Source organism: Podarcis raffonei, chromosome 11 (genome assembly GCF_027172205.1).
Source record: "Podarcis raffonei isolate rPodRaf1 chromosome 11, rPodRaf1.pri, whole genome shotgun sequence".
NCBI lineage: Eukaryota > Metazoa > Chordata > Lepidosauria > Squamata > Lacertidae > Podarcis > Podarcis raffonei.
In genome coordinates, this window is record NC_070612.1 from 32,413,017 (window position 1) to 32,434,293 (window position 21,277).

Below are 21,277 nucleotides of genomic sequence, written 5' to 3' on the forward strand. Positions count from 1 at the left end.
TCTATTTTACTAATGCACATTGTGTGGTATAAAAACTAGCTTCTTTAACTAATTCACGACAAACTTTCATTTGCAAATCCTAACATTATACATGGGAGCATGCTCCCAGGTGATGTTTTAGGAGTAAATTGGTCGTTTCTACTTTGAACACAAAAAGAAAGCAGAGAATGTTTTTCAGGAAGTAAAACAACATTCTTTCATAAGGTTTTCTGTCTAACTACAGCTAGATAAGGGACTAGTTCTGTAGGGCTTTACTGGTGAATTGACACATTGGTGCTGCTGCTGGCCTAAGGAGCATAGTGGTGCTGTAGGGAGACGACTTGCCCCCTTGTATTGACCCCTGAATCATGATCCAACACTAAGAGTTGGTACAACAACCTTCTCCTGACCATAACTCACTGTTTCCCTCTTCTATGCTATACAAGCTCGGTTGGTTAGAGTGTGGGGCTATTGATAATACCAAGGTGGTAGGTTCAATCCCCATATGGGACAGCATTGCAGGTCATTGGCCTAGATGACCCTCAGGGTCCCTTCCAACTCTACAATTCTATCATTCTATGATTCAAGGATCTAAGAAGTAATACAATAAAAAATGCAGAAGTTACAGGCTTTCCTTGTTTCACCATCTGAGGGCTGACAACAGTAGCAAAATCAGAGTTTCTATTCTTTTGTTGTAAAGGACAAGTGTTGCACATGGGAGAAGTGAAGCATACATTTTCTCCATTGACAGCATAAAATAGGGGTTGGCTAAGGACATCACCTCTGCTTCTAGTTAGGGTGTGGGCAAGGCAGGAACCGCAGCTAACACAATCGCCAATTGTACTCCATTGGATCCGGTTGCCCTGTTATTTGATTAACATCACTAAAGCACTATTCAATGGATTTTTATCATTCAATATGAGCAGTGTTTTTTAGATTGCAGTTTCAAGGTTTTATAGATTACCACGGAGTATATTAGTCTACTGTTGTTTTTGCCTGCAACAAAGAGGCTTGTAGCACCTGAGAGATTAATACATTGATTGTGGAATAAGATTTCATGGTCCAGAATCTACTTCATTAGACACAAAAATTGTATAGGTTATCAATTTTGAACAGCAAGGTCAGGAAACCGACCCACAGAATTCATCATATTGTTTTGAGTCATATACAATGCATTGCTTTGGGCTTGCCATAATTAAAATAACATTTTAGCATTAGGCTGTTCTCTGTGCAAAGTCATACTGAATCTCCCACCCACCTGCAGGGTAGGAAGAGACAAGCTGAGTGACTCCATTTTAGTGAAATCAGTGTGTGCCAGGAGAACTGGACATAAATCAGTAATTCTGGAGAAAGATGACTGAGAGACTACAAGAGAGACATAATCTGAGCATTGCAGGAACTGATTTGGCTGTGCTGCGAATTTGCTTCTTCGTTTTCATAACTCCTGCTCAACCAGTGCATTTATAAAGTGATTCTCCCTTAGACACCATAGACTTCCAGCATTCTATTTTCTGAAACAGAACTTGTCTGTAGTAGCTGCCCTGCATCAGCTTTCCAGGTCTCTATATATTGGGTGTGATCCAACAATTGCCTTACTCAAAGTTAGACCCACTAAAATCAATTGACTTAAGTAATTTGACTTCATAGGTTTCAATATGTCTGCTTTAAGAACAACTAATGTTGGCTCTCACCCAATAGTTTTTCAGTTTTTTTGCTACAGCTTTGAGTCTTCATTCAACAATTCTGTATTAAGCTTGCTGTATAAATAGGGAAATGTCTGCTAAATGTTTAAAAATACCTTAAAACAATTTTTGGTGATGTGAATCTTACAAGAATTTTGTCTTTCTCATGTTCCACATTGCTTGCCTTGTACTTGCAGGTGCAATCTATGCATGCCTGTTGATTAGTTCAGAGGCTGAAGCAATGCAGAACAAACTTCCAACAGTCCACATGAAATTTTTCTTTGCGTTGGGCTTTCAGTCTGGTTTTAGGCTCTCTAAACACATTGGAAAAATGTAATCATTATCCGTTAAGTGCCTTTCCCATGAAAAGCCATCTGTGAGACAATGGCATGTCTCCCACAGCAAAGCAGCACTTTTTGTAGTTGAACAGAAATGGAAAAGAAATGGGGAAGGAATTATGGATATCATTGAGGGAAAAGGGTGTGTAACATTTTGTATATGTGCATGCTGTGCTAATATCAAATTAGAGTTCTTTGAGAAAGTCAGGAATTTAAATATCACATTGGGTGCTACCTTCTGCAACTTATATCAATCTTCTAGAATTTTCTAGAAGCCTGCTGACGTATTGCTGATGTTAAAGCACAGCATGGAATCATACAAGGACATAGTATTTATTATTTTATTAAAAATCATTCACACACCACCTATCGTATAGATTAAGACAGTTTGATAGAGAAAATATGGAATTCTCTCATTCTCTTTCCCTGTAGATTTTCTTAGGGAAATAATTTTCAGGTGTCCTGGTGCTAAACCAATACATTTTAGTACTTATTCAAGATCCACTGTACCCAAGGTCTCATCCACTGTACCCAAGGTCTCATCTGTGATATCACCCAAGCTCATACACATCAATCAAAATGTCTGCTAGAGCCCCTTTCCAGCAGAGACTGTCCATGAAGTATTTCATACATTTAATAGAATTTTAAACATCCCTTTAGGGCATTGGTTAAAATGGGAAAGTGTAACAGTGTGGTGTTCAGAAGTCATTTAAACAGATGAAATAATTTGTGGAGCATCTCTCATGCAAAGGGGCTGCCCTTTATCAGCTATCCTGTTTCCTTGACCCCAACATATGGATGGTCCTGTAGAAGCCCCTGTGATTATATCCAAGTTGGTCCCTTCTCAGGGGGACTTTTAAGAGTTGTCTCCAATAATGTTGAAATGAAAAACCAAGGATGTGCCAATGTGCACACAGAAGGTGCTCACCGAATCTTAGCTACACTCTCCTGGTCCTAGTTGTGGCACTGTCTCTAATGATCCCTGGTGACAAATACTAATGGAAATCACTGATTTGATACATAAATGAAGCACATATATAGAAGCATATATAGAAGCTACAGAGATAGCTAATTCTCTAAATTCCTCTCATTAATTAATGACCACTACAGGCAGCACCTTAATCTTACTTATTAGTATGGCACCGACATCTAGTTTTATTTTGTAACTTAACTGCCGTTCCAAATGATAATTCGTAATACGGAACCTTTGAAAGCAAGATGAGAGTAGCTGGAGGGTCTTTGAAATGTCAGCCATCAGATACCAAGTGAAGGAACAGATGCTGTTGTAAGGGATATGGAGAATGGAAAAGACGAAGGCTATATTAACCCTGCTCTGCTAGGGTACAATCAGAGCCTTTGTTCAGCTGGAACTTGCAGAAATTCAGCTCTGCACCTCTCAGGTGGGCACCATTGCTATTATAAGAGATCAAGGGAGGCGTTCATGGTGAGTTCCGGCACCTCTTTTTCTAGAAAAATAGCACTGTGTACAATGGTGTTTTCCTACTGAGTCATATGCTCGCATTCCTTGTTTCCACGTGCAATTCAAATGAGCAAATGCCTCACATCTCATCAGCTTTCTTGTTTTTATTAGTCTATCAAATGCACAAATGGAATGCAATGTCTTAGCTTGCACAACAGCTCAGTAATTCCTGTGGTGTTCAGAGAATGTTTGGGCCTCTGTAGAGGCTTGAGGGAACAACCAATCAGCTTCTGAGAACATCAGAGCCCCAAACGTGCTGTGCACATATAACTTGTGCCTGAGTGACTTGTGTCATGAACTTCAGTAGAGATGATATGTTCAGTTCCACATGCCTTTGCTTACAGTAGGCAACTTATCAAGAAGTTCATATGGGAGCTATATGGAAAGGGAGCTCCATGGATCCATAGGAGGCTTTGCTTCTGCAAGTGCTTCTTAGCTAAGAGCACAAATATTCTTGCCTTGGTGCTTGGTGCAAGAAAACTTTAGTTTTTGTATTGGAGGATGGGATTGCCTTCCCTTTACAATCTCTTGGAAAGTGCTGAAATGCCATTGAGTACGGAATAATAGGATGACCTCCAGAGTGAATCCACATATCTGTTCACTGGCAGCTAGTTTTGCACATAAATAAAAAGCTAGCAGGTATTTATTGTACAGTACTGACAAAATGCATTCATGCCCAAAAGTTCTTGTCTGAGCACTTAAGGTGGATTTGTCATTTCATGGTGGGATGTGTAAATGGTGAGGTCAGTTACCTTTCTATTGGTACAGGTCTACATAAATATTTTGAGCACAACAGAACCTCCAGCAGAAGGAAAAGTCACTTGTAGCAGAAAAACAAAAGCTTGCGTTTGAAGAACAAGGGCATACAGAGAATGGTATTGAACTGTGCACATAAGTCCTACTTCCACAATGGGATTTTTGTTGCCTCTTTTATAGAGATGTGTGATTCCATCTGTAATGGGAGCTACAGACAATTTTCTAGCATAGGAAGGGTTAGTGCTGCAAACTTCCTCTTCTTTCTGAATTTGAGTATTATCAATGGTTTAAACACCAGAATGGATAACTTTTCTAGAGGACTGCATGGAAATATGTGAGAAAATAGTGCAGCTAATTTGCATATCTTATTCACATGTTATTCATGAGTAAGACATGTCTCTCCTCCCATGCAGTTCACACAGTTCACAAAACATGTTCATGTATGATATGAACATTATATGTATCATATATAACTTGATACCCAACTGATATCCAACTTAAGAGGTCAGATCTCCTTAGCCTCACCAGTAGTTATGCATAACCCAACTTCAAAGCAATCCCAGGACCAGATGACATGTTAGGACTCCAATACCTTTCACACTTACTTGAAATAAGTTCTAATGAACTCAGTCAGACATTATTCAGTGAATCAGAGTAGACCTGCATAGAATTGCACTGTAAGGCACTTAACAAGCTCCGGCACAATTTACTCTTTTTTCTTTTAAGATGAGAATGGGAGATGAGCATAAGATGACAAAGAGGCCAAAAGTGACACTTGTTTTCAACAAATAGCTCCCCCAAATATATTGAAACTAGCCACTGAAGTCCCATAGGAAATGATGGGCATAACTTTAAGTAGAAATGGAGGGAGCTGGTCCACATATAGTGTCATTTTCTTTTAGATTCAATACTCTGTTCTTAAGTTCCCAGATTCCAATTCTTAAGGACTTCAGGAAAAACTACTTAAGTAATGATACAGTATCATTAGGGATCGGTTTCTCTTTTCCCCCCAATCTTCAATTCAGTTCTTCACATTTCCACATCTGGTTGTGATTTATTTTTTTAAGTTGTCATGAAAATTCACCAGCATTTTAATGGAATTTCTCCATACCCAGTTGTGTATGCAATTTCCCATAATACACATATAGTATTCTGGAAAGCTATTTAATACAACATTTTTTATGTTATTTTGACTAATATATGCATTTATATGGACACTTTATGCATATTTTGTACATATCACTCAGCTAGAGAACTGCACTGCAAAGACAGGAGAAGTAGGGATATATGAAGATGGCTGTGTTTTGCTTCACATCTTGTTTCAGAAAGTGTGAACTAGTTAGGTTTGCCTTTAAATGAAAACTGAATCAAATTTATCCCCCATCTCTATTTATCGTATGTGATTTCTGCCATCTACAAAAATGATTTTCTACAAACAAGTTCAAATGGAACAGCAAGAATGCAAAACTTTTTCTGTGTGAATTAGATGCCACTTCATCAGAGACATTTCATGAAGTGGACTCCAGTCCACAAAAGCTTACACTAAAATAAATTTGTCAGTCTTTAAGACATTTTGCTGTTTATGGTAACATATATATTCCATATAACATTGACAGATACAAAACAGCAAATAGTGTGGGAGGTCTTCCACTAATTTGACTTTATCTGTTTTGAAGGCCATCTGCCATTATTACCTTTATTAAACCTTTATTACATGGTCTGAAACTGAATAACTGTGAATAGCTCATCAGGAAAGAAATAGTCCATCCACAATGCCTTTCCATGGGCCTGAAATCTTATGACTGAAAGAAGGTGGCTGTTTCTCAGCAGCACACAGTTCATTCAACAGAGCTCCCAATCCTCACTTGCTCCTATCTATATTGGAAAAAAATTGCTCTTCAGAAAAAGGAGAAGGTGGAACCGAGGTCCAAGAAAGCTATTATCACTTTCCTTCCAAGAAAAATGTGAGTTTCTCTGTACTGACCTACTATTTTCTTCCATTCTATCCGTACGGTTCAAAGATCTTGTTATTTTATTCTCCCTCCCCTTGTTGCTGTAGAAAGGTTTAGTGATTTTTTCTTTTACACTTTCATATAGATGCTGATATTATTTATCCAGCCATGTAAAGATAAAGGACTGCAGCCACTGACCTGATGTACAACCTCTGATAGCCATGATGTATCAGCTTGCAGCAAAAGGACATGACTAGCCCCCTGGGTCATCTTATTCTCCCTCCCTCTCTCTGCAGCACTCTCTTTTTAACCGACTGGAGCTCTTTTTTGAGCATTTCGATACCTGTGTCACACCATATATTTTATGTTAATTTTATTATTTTAAAGCTACAAAGCCAGGAAATTTATGAGGCCATGGGCATGCATTTGAATTAATTTGTGCACATAAGAATTTTCATGTATTCAACAGCTACTGGTACAGTACCTGTGCATCAACTCAGCTACAAAGGTCTAAGGAAACTAGTGTCGAGTGTGCTGCCCCATGTTCACTACAGATTAACTCTGAAGTATGGATCTTAGATCATTTCTTAGAGCAAACCCAAAGGCTTCGGAAAATCCCCCTGCCCATTCCCATCGGTTCTTGACATTTCAGAAGCCCTCCCATCCAGTCCAATGCCTTCAAAATACACTTCCCTTGTTCCTTTCTTACCTTTCACGCAGCTGGAGATGACCAGGATATTTCCCCCTTCTCTTTCTCCTTCTTGATGCTCTGGGTGACAGAACTTCAGGGCACAAACATACATGTGTGATGCATTTTGTACAAGGTTTCTTGCAATTGCAGGGGATAGCTTTTGCAGAAATGAGGGGTGGTAAAAATAGGTGTGTATGAGTATGGGGCTGGGTGGGAGGCAGACAAGGCTTCTTCTCTGGCTCAGATTTTAGTTTGAGCTGGAGAATAATCTTAGGGCTTCGTTCAACTCCAGACTGGTGCTGCAATCCTGCTTCACGCCTTGTGCTGGGATCGGAAACAGCCAGTGGTGTTGCTGTGCTGCTGGAGCTCTAGGAAACTGTTGTGTTGCACAGTGTCCCATTCAAAAGGAAGAGACAAAAAGATTGATGTGCTTCATGCTGCATTAGGCTGAGGCCGAAGCATCCCTCCAGTTCCGTTGCAATGTTGTGCCAATGGTTTATCACAGCAAGGTAGTTTTAGCCCTGGTATGCAAGATGTTATGGAGGTCTGGAACTAGATTGGGATTTTGTCAGGAGGAGAGGAAGCACCAAAGACATTCTTATTTAGACAAGCCTACTCAGATGTTTAAAGGGACGCGGGTGGCGCTGTGGGTTAAACCACAGAGCCTAGGACATGCTGATCAGAAGGTTGGAGGTTCGAATCCCCGCAACGGGGTGAGCTTCCGTTGCTCAGTCCCGGCTGCTGCCCACATAGCAGTTCGAATGCGCATCAAAGTGCAAGTAGATAAATAGGTACTGCTCCGGCGGGAAGGTAAACGGTGTTTCTGTGCGCTGCTCTGGTTCACCAGAAGCGGCTTAGTCTTGCTTAGTTTCATGACCTGGAAGCTGTACGCCTGCTCCCTTGGCCAATAAAGCGAGATGAGTGCCGCAACCCCAGAGTCAGCCACGACTGGACCTAATGGTCAGGGGTCCCTTTACCTTTACCTTTACCTTTACTCAGATGTTTAGAAAGCTTGTAGGGGTTTTAATTTGCTTTAGTCTGTTTTACTGCAGTTTTAACCCACTGTGTATTTTACATTATGGTTGCAAATGTTTTAGTGATAATTTTATATTTTTATCTTTTTTTTGTAAACTGCTTTGAGGTTTTTTTTTAAAAAAACAATCAAACAATATGTAAATTTTATGAAATAGATAAACAAATAAACAATAAATAGCAAGCATGGGCAGTGATTGCAATCAGAGCCTCAGCACAGCAATGGGTGAAAGACTTCCTCTGACTTGTCTCTGGCTACGGTACTGATCTGGGTCCCCAGCCCTGAAAGAATCAGCTATTCACGGTTTGTTTTTGTTTTTTAAAAAAGTCTCATGCCAGGGCTATCCATGTGACAAACGTCACATCACATTCTCAAACGTGTCTTTTTCTTTTTCTTTCTATTTTTTAAAAATTTTGATTCCAACATACAAATCAGCCAACCAATAAAATACGAAAAAATAAAAATGAGTTACCTCATGTAATAACTAACAGAAGGTGATGTGTTTAACATACTTTCCTTCTGTTGTAAGATCTGGCAACTTGGAGATTTTCAGTATGCTTCATCATAATATTACAATTTGTTCTAAATCTCTGTTCTGTAATCTGGGGAAAAGCTTTGAAAAATGTTGCTGTATAGATCCCTGATTTATGTATGAAATAAAACCATACTGCACTATATAAAAATCAAATATTTTAGCTTTATCTTCAGCTAGTTTAAGTTGGTAAGTCCATTTTTCCTGCCATGGCCACTTGCCACAGTTTGCTGTGCCAAGAATTCAATGTCAAACAGTCTGCAGTTTTCCACTTTTAAGTTATTACCCTGCCAGGAGCCATCAAATTAAATACTATTAGTTCCATAAATACCATTTCATCATGTTGTTCTTCCCAGATTGTTAAAATACCCAATGCTAGTGTGACATATATGTGTAATGTTTGCCATTTCCACCAATATCACATTCAAAAACTGTAGTACAACAGGATATGACCAACACAAATGTATATATGTATCTTGTTGGTTGAAATTTCTCATTTTTTTTTATTTGTATGCCTGCCAGAGATGCCAGCATTTTGTACCATCAGTGTAACACTTTTAAGGAATTCTCCCTAAGGATCTTACATAGTTTTCTTTGATTCATCCATATTTTGTTCTATTGTTACCCTAATAGCAACCCATATTTTTAATCCACTTGATAATCTTATATCTATTTCAATAAGATGTAAATAAATTTTGGGAATAATTTATTTTGTATTGGTGATTGGTTCCAAAAGCACCCATTCAAATTTTGTCATGTTTCTAAATGTCTTATTCTGGTTAACTTTGTCAATATATTCTTGAGAAAAGAAGGAAAACTGACTAATATTTTCTGACAGGAGAGAGAAGGGAACCTCCTATTCGTAATTCAAGGTCCATTGCACAAGGATAATTTTTATCTACATTTTTCTTCTCAGGAACTACCTCCAGTGTGATGAACTCTAGAGCTGATCCCAGGCTCTCAGCTTAGCCTCATAATAGCCATGGTATGCCTAGACATGCTAAATGAAGAAAAAGGTTCACGAGGATCTCCCATATACCCTTTAAGGTTTCAAGGTTAGAGGCTGTATTTCAGTTGCTTGGGGGAGCAGCTGCTAACACTGTCATATCTTCAGGCAGTTCCTAAGAGATGACTTGCACACTTTATAGCACAAAAAGCAAGCTTCTTCAAATATGAAAGGAGGTTGGAATGATGCATATCCCCAAAACCGTGAGACTGGAACCCAAGAACTAAGAAAATAGCTTCAGGATCTGAGAACAGGTGTGTGAGGGAGATCATGGGGATAGAAGGCTTCTAATGGTTGATATGGTAAGATGACCCATGCATTTGTAGAAAATGTAAGGCAATGGAGTAAGAATAGCGTTACTTGTTTGTGGTTAAATAGGTCAAGGGAACAACTTCGGTTCTCCTACATGAAATACCTTGGGAAATAGGGAGCCCATCTCTTCTTGATGTTCTGGCTAATGAAAAAAGAAAGAGAGAGAGGTGGGGGAGCCATGCTTGGGGCAACATATTGAAGATGCAAAAATAAGCACACAAGATGGCTTGAAGCACACAAGATGGCTAGACCTGCCCTGATGCCATACTTAGGCCACTTAGAGAAAATGTCTTGGTTTGTACACGTTTCTATTGGTTGTATGCAGTACTATTTTTCTAGAAAAAGAGGTGCTGGAACTCACCATGACTGCCTCTCTTGTTCTCTTATAATGGCAATGGCATCCGCCTGAGAGGTGTCAGAACTCAGTTCCAGTGAGTTTCAGCTGAAAAAAAATCCCTGGTTGTATAGGACCTTTTGCCTATAGGAACCAGCCTGGAATGAACCAGGTCAGAGAGCCAGAGAAGAAATCATTGTCCATGAAGCCGACGTATTTCCATGAGTACTTGGCTAGAGGCTCCTCATCAGAGAGTGCTGCAAAACCAAAAAGTGGACAAGCCCTTAGGTGTCTGAGGAGGCTTGACCCGTCTTTGTCCTCTGCTACTGGGGTAAAAGAACTGATCATCAACCTAACCCAAGGAGTAACTCATAATCTACAAAGGAGAGATGCAATTTGCTTTATATATGCTTTTATTAGCCACTTGCTGCTAAATGTCTTGTCCTTCTGTGCTTACATAAACCAGTAAAATTTGTGAACTCTTCACCTGCTGTGGCCTGCTGTTCTCTCTGTTCAGCTGGAATCTGAATGGAGCAATGACCACTGTAATTTGCCTAAGGGTGGGAATACATTAGTGGGCAGACAAGTGCTCCTGCTTTTCAGAGAGCCAGCAGAAATGGCCGCCCTGCAGATAAGCAGGAACAGGATTCCATGATGGAACAGAAAGACAGAACTGGAGAAAATACAGCAGCAGAGAGAATGTAGTACACAATATAGAGAACTGGACAGGAAGCGGAGCCTGAGCTCAAAGGGAGATTCACTGTTTATCACTACGAGGGGAGCTCTGAGCTTATATCTCCAGGTAGTCTCCAAAGATTTAACTAAGGACAGGGCCACACAAGGAGGTTAAGTTATATAGAGGCAGTGGAAGCGGAACAAGACAAGAGTAATGCAAGTCCTTGAGAAGGCATAGAAATGTGGCCTCCACAGAGTGTGTGCACAGTTGTTGATAAGAAGCCTGCAATTTCCCAGAAGGTCTCTTTTAGATACCTAGTTATCAATCAAACTACACTATGGCTCGCTAGTCTGTGACAAGGTAGCAATTCTCTCAAGTATTGAAGCTCAGGACAGGAACCAAACCAAGAGGATAAGCACATCCATCCATTCAAAATGATTCAGGGCTATTCTATGCAAGAAACAAAGTGTGTGCCTGGATTCACTGCCAATGTGTGGAAATGAAAATTATATGAATTCTTATTTTCTCATGCTGATATGCACTTGCAGGCTGCATTGTGGAGTGATTTCCAAAGGACTATAATAGCAACAATGTAGATACCCTTTTTCACACTTATCTAGAGAACACCCCACTTTCTCCTCTCAGATGATGAAAGAAGGTACCATTCAAATCACTTCAAGGACTTTCCAATTTTTCAAAAGTTTTATTGTTAAGTTTGAAGACTAGACGAGGTCATACTGTTTTAACATCATTCTACATAATTTAAATATATACAAAAACATTGGAACTTTACACAGGTCGCCAAGGTTGCAAAAGTCATTGTGTCTGAGATACTTCTGTACTTACTGACACATCTGAAGCCAGCTTTGAATATTATATTTCATATGTTGTTGTATAGCACAGATACACTCATTAGTATCCTTAGTCTTCAAAACTCACACAAATTTGTATCTGTTCATTCTGAAAGAGAAAGTCAACCTAAAAATCAGAACCAGGGGTGGGTGGGTTTTTTGTTTTGTTTATGTGAGAAGCCCTTAATAGAACATAGATTATCCTAAGCCTTGTGCATTATGTTTTACTTTCCAGGCTATAAAAGTAGTAAATTAGGGAGCTATAGAAATGGGAAATCTGCCTAGAAATGACTAACAACTCTGGGGTAAACACAGATGATTTTTTTTCACTCCTTCAGTTTTGCTGTTAGAATTAATACAAAAGTTAAGGACTGTTTCGTAATGTTTTCTCAAGAAGTTTAAAGGCTACACATCTCAAACTATTTAATTCAATAGAGATCACTCAAGCTTGAGGGTTGCAGCTTTAAATAAACCAACATGCTGATCCTAAATACATTGTAGTAAATCTCAAAGCGCCTACTTCTGGAAATGTTCCATTAGTTTCAACATAACTATTTCGGACTAAGAAAACTGAAAATTTCTCCTTAACTGGATGTTCACTCAAACCTCATCATGTATGCATTGCAAGTAGTCTCAGGCTTGAACATACACATCCAACTCATAGAATGTTTTCTATAGCCCTTTTAGACATCCAGTGAACATACAGAGGGGGAGAATCACTATCACACAAGCTGTCCCAACTTCTACACATTTATCCAAAGGTCTGAGTACGTATACATATTTGATGAATGTGTGCTCCCTTCACATGACTGAGCTCTGCAAAAAGCAGGGTCCCCTATTGCATGTATTGAGCCTGTGAATGTATCATTATATGCATTTGTGTTCAGACTTTGGGATGAACACCTAGACTCTAGGGCATAGAGATCAGGAGAAGACAGCAAGACAGCAAATGTGACCTTGTTCCCTTCCATGGATTACTGAATGTCTGAAAAGGCCTATGAGCCACATGCGTTCATATAAAATACTCATACAAAAGGGTGTACGGATCACATGAACAAAGCAAACATGTGCACATTCAAATGAGGGGAGAATGTGGGCCCATGAGTTGCTTCTGAGTTCATGACTTGCGAAGAGCACACATGTTAGGGCAATTTGTGAACCTGCCCCATTTATTTTTCAATCAAAACATACAATTATGATCCACAAACCACTTGGCCTGGAGCACTTGCTCCTGAGCTTAAAACCTAGGCAATTTGTCGATCACAACGACATCCAACATATGTACAATTGTGTGGTGTTGTTCCATTTTTATTAATAAGATGTAATACCTAGACTCAGGGCAGACCAAAACGTGTATGTACACCACACTGTGCTTTAGTACACAATTAACCAACAGCTGGTGACTCACAGCCGAATGTGTGAACTCCCTGCATTGAAAAGTGTTGTGGTCGAGGTGCGCAGGTAATCTGAAAATGCTGTCTGAGGTGCTTGATCAGTGATGGCTTTCACACATGCCAGTCACTGAGTGACCATGAATATGTACGTGTGAGCTCATTCTTACTACAGAACACACTATACACATTGTGCACAATGACAAACAGAACAAAAAGTGTTCTATATGGGACACATTTAGAGGTCAACTGTTACCTTTAACCCAAAAGACACAATCCACTGGGAAGTTCTTCCTTTGCAAGAGGGCAAAACTAGACCTGCATATATTTTTTGTTATGTAAACAGGAGCTGTGGGGAAGCCAGAGCAGCTTTAGGGCAATGAGGTGCATGTGAAGAGGGGAGTTTAACTCTTTTTCTCCTGCCATGGTTTAGAAAAAAACCATTGGAGCTGCCATTTGCATTCCAAGGAAAGGTCCTATTGCATTCCAAGGGAAGGTCCTATTGATTTCCCTTGAAATACAAATAGCAGCTTTTGAGAGGTGATTCTCATTCAGGACTGTGGAAAAGAGAGGAAGATTTCAACATAGGCTTCAATCAAGCTTCCAGAAAAATGCAACCATTGTATCCGCTTGGTTAATGTGATGTCCAGCAGTGGCGGCTGGTGGGGTAAAGGGCAGGCCAACAGTAGGTGGACCAGGTGGTGCTACAGCCAATGACAAGCAGAGTCAACTAATTCTAGTTTTGTCCCCATCCTCTTCCCTGTTGAGTTATATGAAGACATACACAAATTGAAAAAACAGGAGTTCATGCCAGCAAAAAAAGACACAATATATGGAAAATGCTCTGCCACTCTCAAGAATACCCTTGCATCGGAGATAATGAAAATATATTATTAATTCTAATGTTGTACTTATTTTGATGGTTCTGCAGTACCACTTGCATGTACTGTGTGCCCTGTAATAGTGGGTACATTGTGACAAATGCATTCATTGTACTTTGCTTGCCATATATTTTGTCTTTGTATGCTGGCCTGAACCCCTGTTTTTTCAATTTGTGTATGCTCCTCTACAGCGGGTTCCTTTTGTGCAAGTTATATGAAGGCAACACTGAGAGCAGGAGGAGGAATCTGACAGGCAATGGTACCCTCTGGGCTGGTAATAGGAAGGCAGGCAGGTGGGGGCTGGCTGAAGGCAAAGAGAGGCTGGTGGGGGAGTGTGCCATTTGCCCAAATGGAATAGCTTCTGTTATTTTGGCCATGGCATGAAATACAGGGTCAGATTGTTATGCAGGCCCCATTCATTCCAGTGAGAAGAATTTCTCAGTAAATTGTGTCCATAGTTACTGAATAGATGTCAAAGGCATTTTTTTTTAGTTTAATAATGTTGTGACAGGTGCAAAATGTGGCAAAAAGCCTCAAGGTGTATCTTGAAAAAGAAAGGAAGGAAAGCTTTCAGGCTCCTCTGAATAACATTGTAAAGGCCGACAGAACCGAGCAGCAGAAGGAAAAAATGCAACCCTTTCAAATAGAAGACTGAGTGACCACATTTTCAATAGGATGCTCTTTTTCGAACTATAAACTATATTACATATAAGTTAATTGCAAACCCAAGAAATATTCATTTAAATGCATTTTCTTTTTTTAAAAAGGAAAAAAAATACTAATAAACACAGAAACATTTTATCAGAACATTCTGACTAGCAGCTCAAAGTGCTCCATTGGTGACAGCTATAGTCACTGACATGGTGTTAGCAGTAGCTGGAGTTCAAGATGGAGCCCAAACGTTACAGACCTGACGTGTCTTATTTGCAGGAACCACCTCTTATTCAGAGAAGCTGCATCCCCAAAGCATTTCTTTCAGTAAGATCTTCTGCAGAGGACCAATTGCTGACCGTTACCCCGAGCCATCAAAGGTGGCCTGCATTCTTTGGGGCTTTCATGTGCAAAAGGGCACTGTGTATGCAGTTTCCCTTGCTTGACAGTCATTCCGTAAGAAGTGCCATATAGATGCAGCACCAATCACCTGTTTAAGCCCCCATCTTTCACACACACCCAATATGACACTGCCACTACTCTTTCTGGGTGGACCACAGGTAGACCTTGGGATTGGTACCAGTGTTTACTGTGGTGGTGCCAGGCCTCATATGATTAGGCATGCTATTCATTGAACCAGCTAAGGACTGCAAGTGCAAAATTTGGCCCCATCAAATAGGCGCATAAAAATGAGGCCCCATTGAAGTCTCGACCCACTAAAATGTCAAACAATCCACAGTTCTTTTCTCCAGCATATGCCAATACAATTAAGAAAAACTACTCTGGAGTAAGTAGGCTGTGAATCACAGGATATTCATAAGAGCTTAAAAGTGCAGGATTTGGGCCATATGTAGTTAAATGCCATTTCAGTTACCATCCTTATTCTTTTAGCCATTTGCACCTTAAAGCACAGTTATGATTGACTTTCTCTTTAAAATTATTCACTACAATTGAAGACCACTCCATAGATAACATTGTTAAGAAATGTTAACACAGTTACAGACAAGACAGTAACAGTCTAGTGGCTTTTGTAATGCAGCACAAATCCAACTAAAAAACAAAGAAACCCCATAAACTTAACAGTGTTGCACAGGACCTTAACATTTCTTACACATAACTTGCTTTACCTTGATCAGATTCTCAAACTAAGGATCTCAGAATATCCATGTCTAAGCCTTACAAAAAAAAAAGTGTGAACAAATACACCTTAAGAATTAGGTGCTCTTTATCGACAGATCTCATTATTCTACTGGTTCGATGTTTTTCAGAGGCGCTTTCAAGATAGCATCCTCTGATCATTAAAGGTTTTTGTTTTTAAGCAAAGCAGATGTAATGACCATGTCCAAATGTCGTGCTAAATCATTGTTTAGTGTGATGTGCACAAACAGGAATAAGCTGCAGTGAGCTTTGGGTTTTCACCCTCTCCCCTATCCTATCCTCTTTCCATGTGGTCAGAAGGAGGAATTTTGAAGCTTTCACTTCTACTTGTGATTAACCACAGCTTGCTGTAACATCTAGACCTGAGGGTATGTCTTAAAATTAGCCATAGTTAATGTTAAAACAGGTTTGTTGCTCTAGATGACATGGCAAACCATGATTACGCAAAAGTGGATGTGAGAACTTCTAAACTCTTCCCCTCGGGATGAAGAGAGGAGAGAAGAGGGGAGGAACATGTGAGTTCACGTTGCACAGTATTATGTGATGTGTCAACGTGGCCATTATCTCCTGTTGCAGAGTAGGAGTTTATGTGAAGGTTGTGATGACCCTTAAAAAATATATCAGACTTTTAAATCTTTTTCTTTTCTTTTTAAACAAGCGTATCGATTCCTTACTGTAAAATTATAGGATGACTAAGTATTTATAAAGGTCATAGAGCCCATCTTTATATCTCCATTTTTTTCCTTTTAATGATAATGGAATTTCATAAAAAAATACTTAGCATGATGTGTTAATGAGACACAACCAAGAAAAAAAATCTACCACAGTATGTTATGAAATTAAAAATGAAAATGAGCACAACTTGAAGGTTTTAAGTAATAAGAAGACACTCAAGAAATGGACAGAATACTAATACCTTATTAAAATAAAAGTGCTTTGCAATATTTGTTAGGACTACCATTTACCAGGAACTCCTTCTGCACAACGAAGGAGTTTTACACAAGATAAATTCCATCTATTAAATCCTGGCTGTGTTTTCATACACATTTGTCACAGCTTGGGTTGCATTGACCCAGATGGTGGTTGGGCAGAGTCAGAAATGGAGAGCCATTTACACAGTGCTCTGCCAGCACCTTGGTGTACTAATTCCAATGGCAAGAGCATCTCATATCTTGCTTGGCCAGGGATTGGCATGGGCTACTGTTTCTCTGGGAAAACTGCATACATGGCTTTCTAGCATTGACTGATGTACGGCTGCATCCTAGGTCCATTCAAATGAAGCTACAGCCATCTTGACAATTTCAAATGGAAAATCTTAGTCACAGAGGTCAATGCGCAAGAGAACTGGATTTATGGCTAATTCAGGTTATCAACTGAAGAGGATGTTATTAGGTAATAGGCTAATCACTAACGATGAGTAATAAGGTCACCTCTTGAGATATTTGCTTCCTCTGAAGGGATCTGTTCTGATGTATAAGCAAGACCCATTAGTGATAGCTGACCTGTGATAAACAGTGCACACCACAGCTATGATGCAGCAGCTGCGGTTGCCACATGACCCCATGGAGTTACTTGGGAAAACACTTCAGAAACCTTTTTACCCCATTCAGTAATCCCAGCTCTTCCTTCAATAGTGATAGCAAGCTCTACCAGCACTGAGGCTGCAAATGATAAGAAAACTGAATGCCTGAAGTAGGAATACTGTGGTGTTTGACTGACTCCTGTATATGGCTTATCTTTCTGAATGCATGCACACTGCTTGATCCATCAGGGCAGTATGTACTCCATTCTCTGTTATCAGGGCACTGCATAATCCACATTTTAAAATAATTAAAATTCTACAATCCAACTTCTATACCCTTTCCAGTCACGGGGAGGCAATGGAACTATGGTGGGCACTGAAATCCCAACCTCTGGAGATTGCAGCAGCTGCTGGCAAGATACTTTTGATCATATTTTTTGCAGTCCTAAGAGCTATAAACTTTCTCATTTTGAAATGAAGGCTGCCATTCCCAGAAAGCTGAATTCATCACCCAATAATGAGTTCTTTGCTCTCCCTCCAATTTTTTTCCTGAAGGCTCATAGCATACACTCAGCCCTGCTTATTATCACTGATGATTGGCACCTGCCCCGTATCTGAATCCAATTCCCCCACTTCCTTCCTCTCTCTGTTTTTGCAACACTGCCACTTGTGTATCCTACAAGGCTTGTCTTCTCCAGTCAGAGGGCCTGAAGAATCCTTGCAGAGCTGATGGTTAAAATAATGTTAAGATATAATATTATATGACCACTCAGCCTCAGGTTTCAGCCTTCCACCCATATTTCTGAAGCTTGGGAACAGTGCTGTAGCTGAGTTGCTCCTCAGAACGAGGATACACAGTCCATATGTTTTGGCATGCACCTCTAGATCTCACAATGACCCTTGCCCATTGAGTCATAGGAAGCATCTCAGAGAAGCCATCTCCAAGGCAGCTCCATGAGGCAACTACCATGCATGAAAATGCAGGATCATATGAATGCCCGCTTTGTAGCATTCATGTGTGCCTCCCTCCCGGCTACAGTTGCTTAAGCTTTGAATTTGGTCCATGATCTTTCATCTCAGCATCCCTTAGAAAGAAAATGCAAGCTGAATTCATTGACAAAATCATTAACTTCATAATATACTGATAGCAGATTTTGTTCCATAAAATTCAGGTTGGCTCATTGAAAAGAAACAGAAGCAGTTAATGTGATCAAACATAAAAGACAGTGACGATGCCCACAGTGTGCTAAATGGGAAGCAAAACATGTGGAAATGAAACCCTAGGGTGGGTGGACTCGGCTGTTTGTAAAGGAAATTACAAAAGGTAGTTTGTGGCACCAGGAGGACTGCAGACCACAGAGATCACTTCCAAAAAAAGTGTCCTTAATCTTGACAATGCTTGATAGGCACAAGGGAAACAATCAAATGCAGTCATCCCCGAGAAAAACTTATTGCTAAAGCTGCAGTATCACTTTTTGCAAGTGAGATGACCATGTGGGTTTGGAAACAATGAATCAGCCTGTTCCTTCTCAAGTCACAAGTGAACTCGGTCACGCCACTTTCATCTTCCTTGTAAAAAGGATGCTGCTTCTTACTCCTAACGATATTTCAGCCAGCATGAAATAACTCAGAAAAAAAACCTTAAAAGGTAAATTCCACATCAAAACAGAGTAATAACTGGAACTAAGATTTAAAAGAACCCAAAGAAAACCCCCAACTCAGATTTGGACCATTTTAAGGGCAGGCTTAGACCTCCTTACAAAAGACAGTTAGCGGCCTACCAGAAAGTGAGCACTTGTTCATGAAAAACCCATTCAACTTCCTACAGGTTTTGCACAGTTTCTTCTATGGAGATATTTTTTTTAGGAATATCAAGAGTTGTGCAGAAAAGTGAAGATCCTCGTCAGTCCTCCTCTGTACAGCCCAAGAGCTCTGACCGTAAAGTGATCCTGCCGTACCATGACCAAGGGAGGATCCTTATGTGCCGTGCATAGATTGGGGGGTCAATGACGTTCTTTCTGTGGGTGTCGTTATCAAAGTTGCCCTGGAAAACCTGAAAAGTGACCAAGAAGAACCAGTGATAGCAAAATAGTACAAAAGAAACCAGGCAGAGTGGGGAGATGGAGGTAAGAGAGCACCGTGAAAAACAGCAAAGATAGACAGATATGTGCTGCCATCAGAAAGTCAGGTTGCCTGACTCAGGAAAGAATTATGTTTTATATATGGATATTACTAGGAATGCTTGGTGTTCCAGAAAAAAACTCAGCAATGGCTACAATTCCTAAATCCAGTTCCTGGCAAATAAGCTCTTTTGAACTTAGGACTCAGCTACATTCATAAAGATAAAGCGCTTTATATGTGTTATAACTGTGGCACCAGATGTTGCTATGGAGTCCTGTCTTTTGCCAATGGGATTTCCCTGTAAGAAGTTTACAATGCATTTAACTGAATTGTTGGTTGTTGTTTTATTGATGTGTCTAAATTCAGCCTTAGGGTGGCTTCCTTCTCTGTAAACAGGCTTTAGGATCAAACAACAATATGATCCATCATTACCCAATACAGGGTTTCCCAAATGTCAGAGCTCATAAACCCCTTGATGAATTTATAAAGGTACTGACCCAAACCCAAATTATTAGGAATATAAATGAAATAAAGTCAAGAATATCGACCTATAATCAGGATTTATTAATCATCAATCACTATTACTAAGAATCATAAAATGTAAAAAAACAGTAAAACCAAAGGAAAATAACACCATATCACTCTTCACATGCCCATGCCCTTTATATCTGAAGCTCATAGCTCCCAATTAAATTTTCTTCCATGATACCCTATTAACTTCTTTTTCCACTCTAAGACCTTTCTGACCTCTTTCAACCCCTAGGACTTTATTCATCCCCTGCACAATCCCATCAACCCGGGGGATCAATACTGACCACTCTGGGAGACCATGACCTAAAAATGATGCCATTAATTTCATTGATAGCAGTGGCTTTCCAACCATATTGGTCAAAACATTCACTAACAAGGTACAGGCTGTTTAAAGAAGTGCACCATTGTGTTTTGCTCTTATGAGCTATCAAGCACTGCTCCTGCTAAGAGTATTATTGACACTAACATCATCATTTAGTCTAGTAATACCAGGGTCGGGGAGGATGAGAAAAAGTGAGAGGTGAGAGGGAAAGCAAGACACACACCTAGAAAATACTTCAGTTGTACAATGTGCACCTCCCTGCTGCAAAAAGCATTACTATTGATGACATTAAAATATCTGCTATTGATATGTTTGTGTACCATTTGGCAGACCAGAAAATAAGGAGAAAATTCATTAAAGCACTTTTAAAATGCCAAGATTATTTGGAATGCAGGATTTTAAAACAAAATCTCACACATGCAGCTTGGAGATACATCATTTTTCTTTAAAAAGTCATTAATGACTAAAATGCCACCTGTACCAAGCAAACTGTCAGCTACCAAGGTAACAGTTCCGAGTAAGCCTGCCTAAATGCAGAAGTTAAAATGATGTGCAAGGCATATTTGTTTTAGGATTCATTTCCTTGGGGTAAGTGTTTGTTTGGTGCTTGCCAGATGCATGTTTATTTTATAGTGCATGTAGAGCAGTGTTGTGGCACCATAAGGCCATTTTGGCCAAGCCACACCCAGCCTGCCCTACACTTGATGTCATATATGATGTCAGGTGTGGGGAAGATCAAGGCTTGGACAAAAGAAGCTTTGCAGGCATTACTGGCCACCTGATTGGTGGTGCCCACAAAGCCACTTTCCAGCATTTTCCAAGAGCCAACCAACAGGTGATTGTTGGCGCTTGGGAAGCAACTGGGCTCAGGGATTCCCCAGTGTCAACAACGCCTTCCCCCCAGTTTGTGTCACCTACTGCTGGCAAGCAGTATTCTCTTAAGACTGAAATTGCAACGTGTTTGTCATCAGGAGAATGAAAGTGACTGTTGTAACACATCTATAGCAGGCTACAGCCCTGTGCTCCAGGCTGCCATGCCCTTGCCTTGCAAAGCAGCACATTATAAGCTTTTACATAG

At 40.0% G+C, this 21,277-nt stretch overlaps 1 protein-coding gene across 1 annotated transcript in view; it reads right to left on the minus strand.

Moving 5' to 3' along the window:
* Positions 1-16,601: 16,601 nt before the first annotated feature.
* Positions 16,602-21,277, minus strand: part of EDIL3 (EGF like repeats and discoidin domains 3) — a 236,474-nt gene continuing 231,798 nt past the window's right edge. Inside the window, exon 11 of the mRNA XM_053407901.1 lies at positions 16,602-19,278. Coding sequence (XP_053263876.1) covers positions 19,129-19,278 — 150 coding nt within the window. The 3' untranslated portion in view covers positions 16,602-19,128. The remainder of the gene's footprint in view (positions 19,279-21,277) is intronic.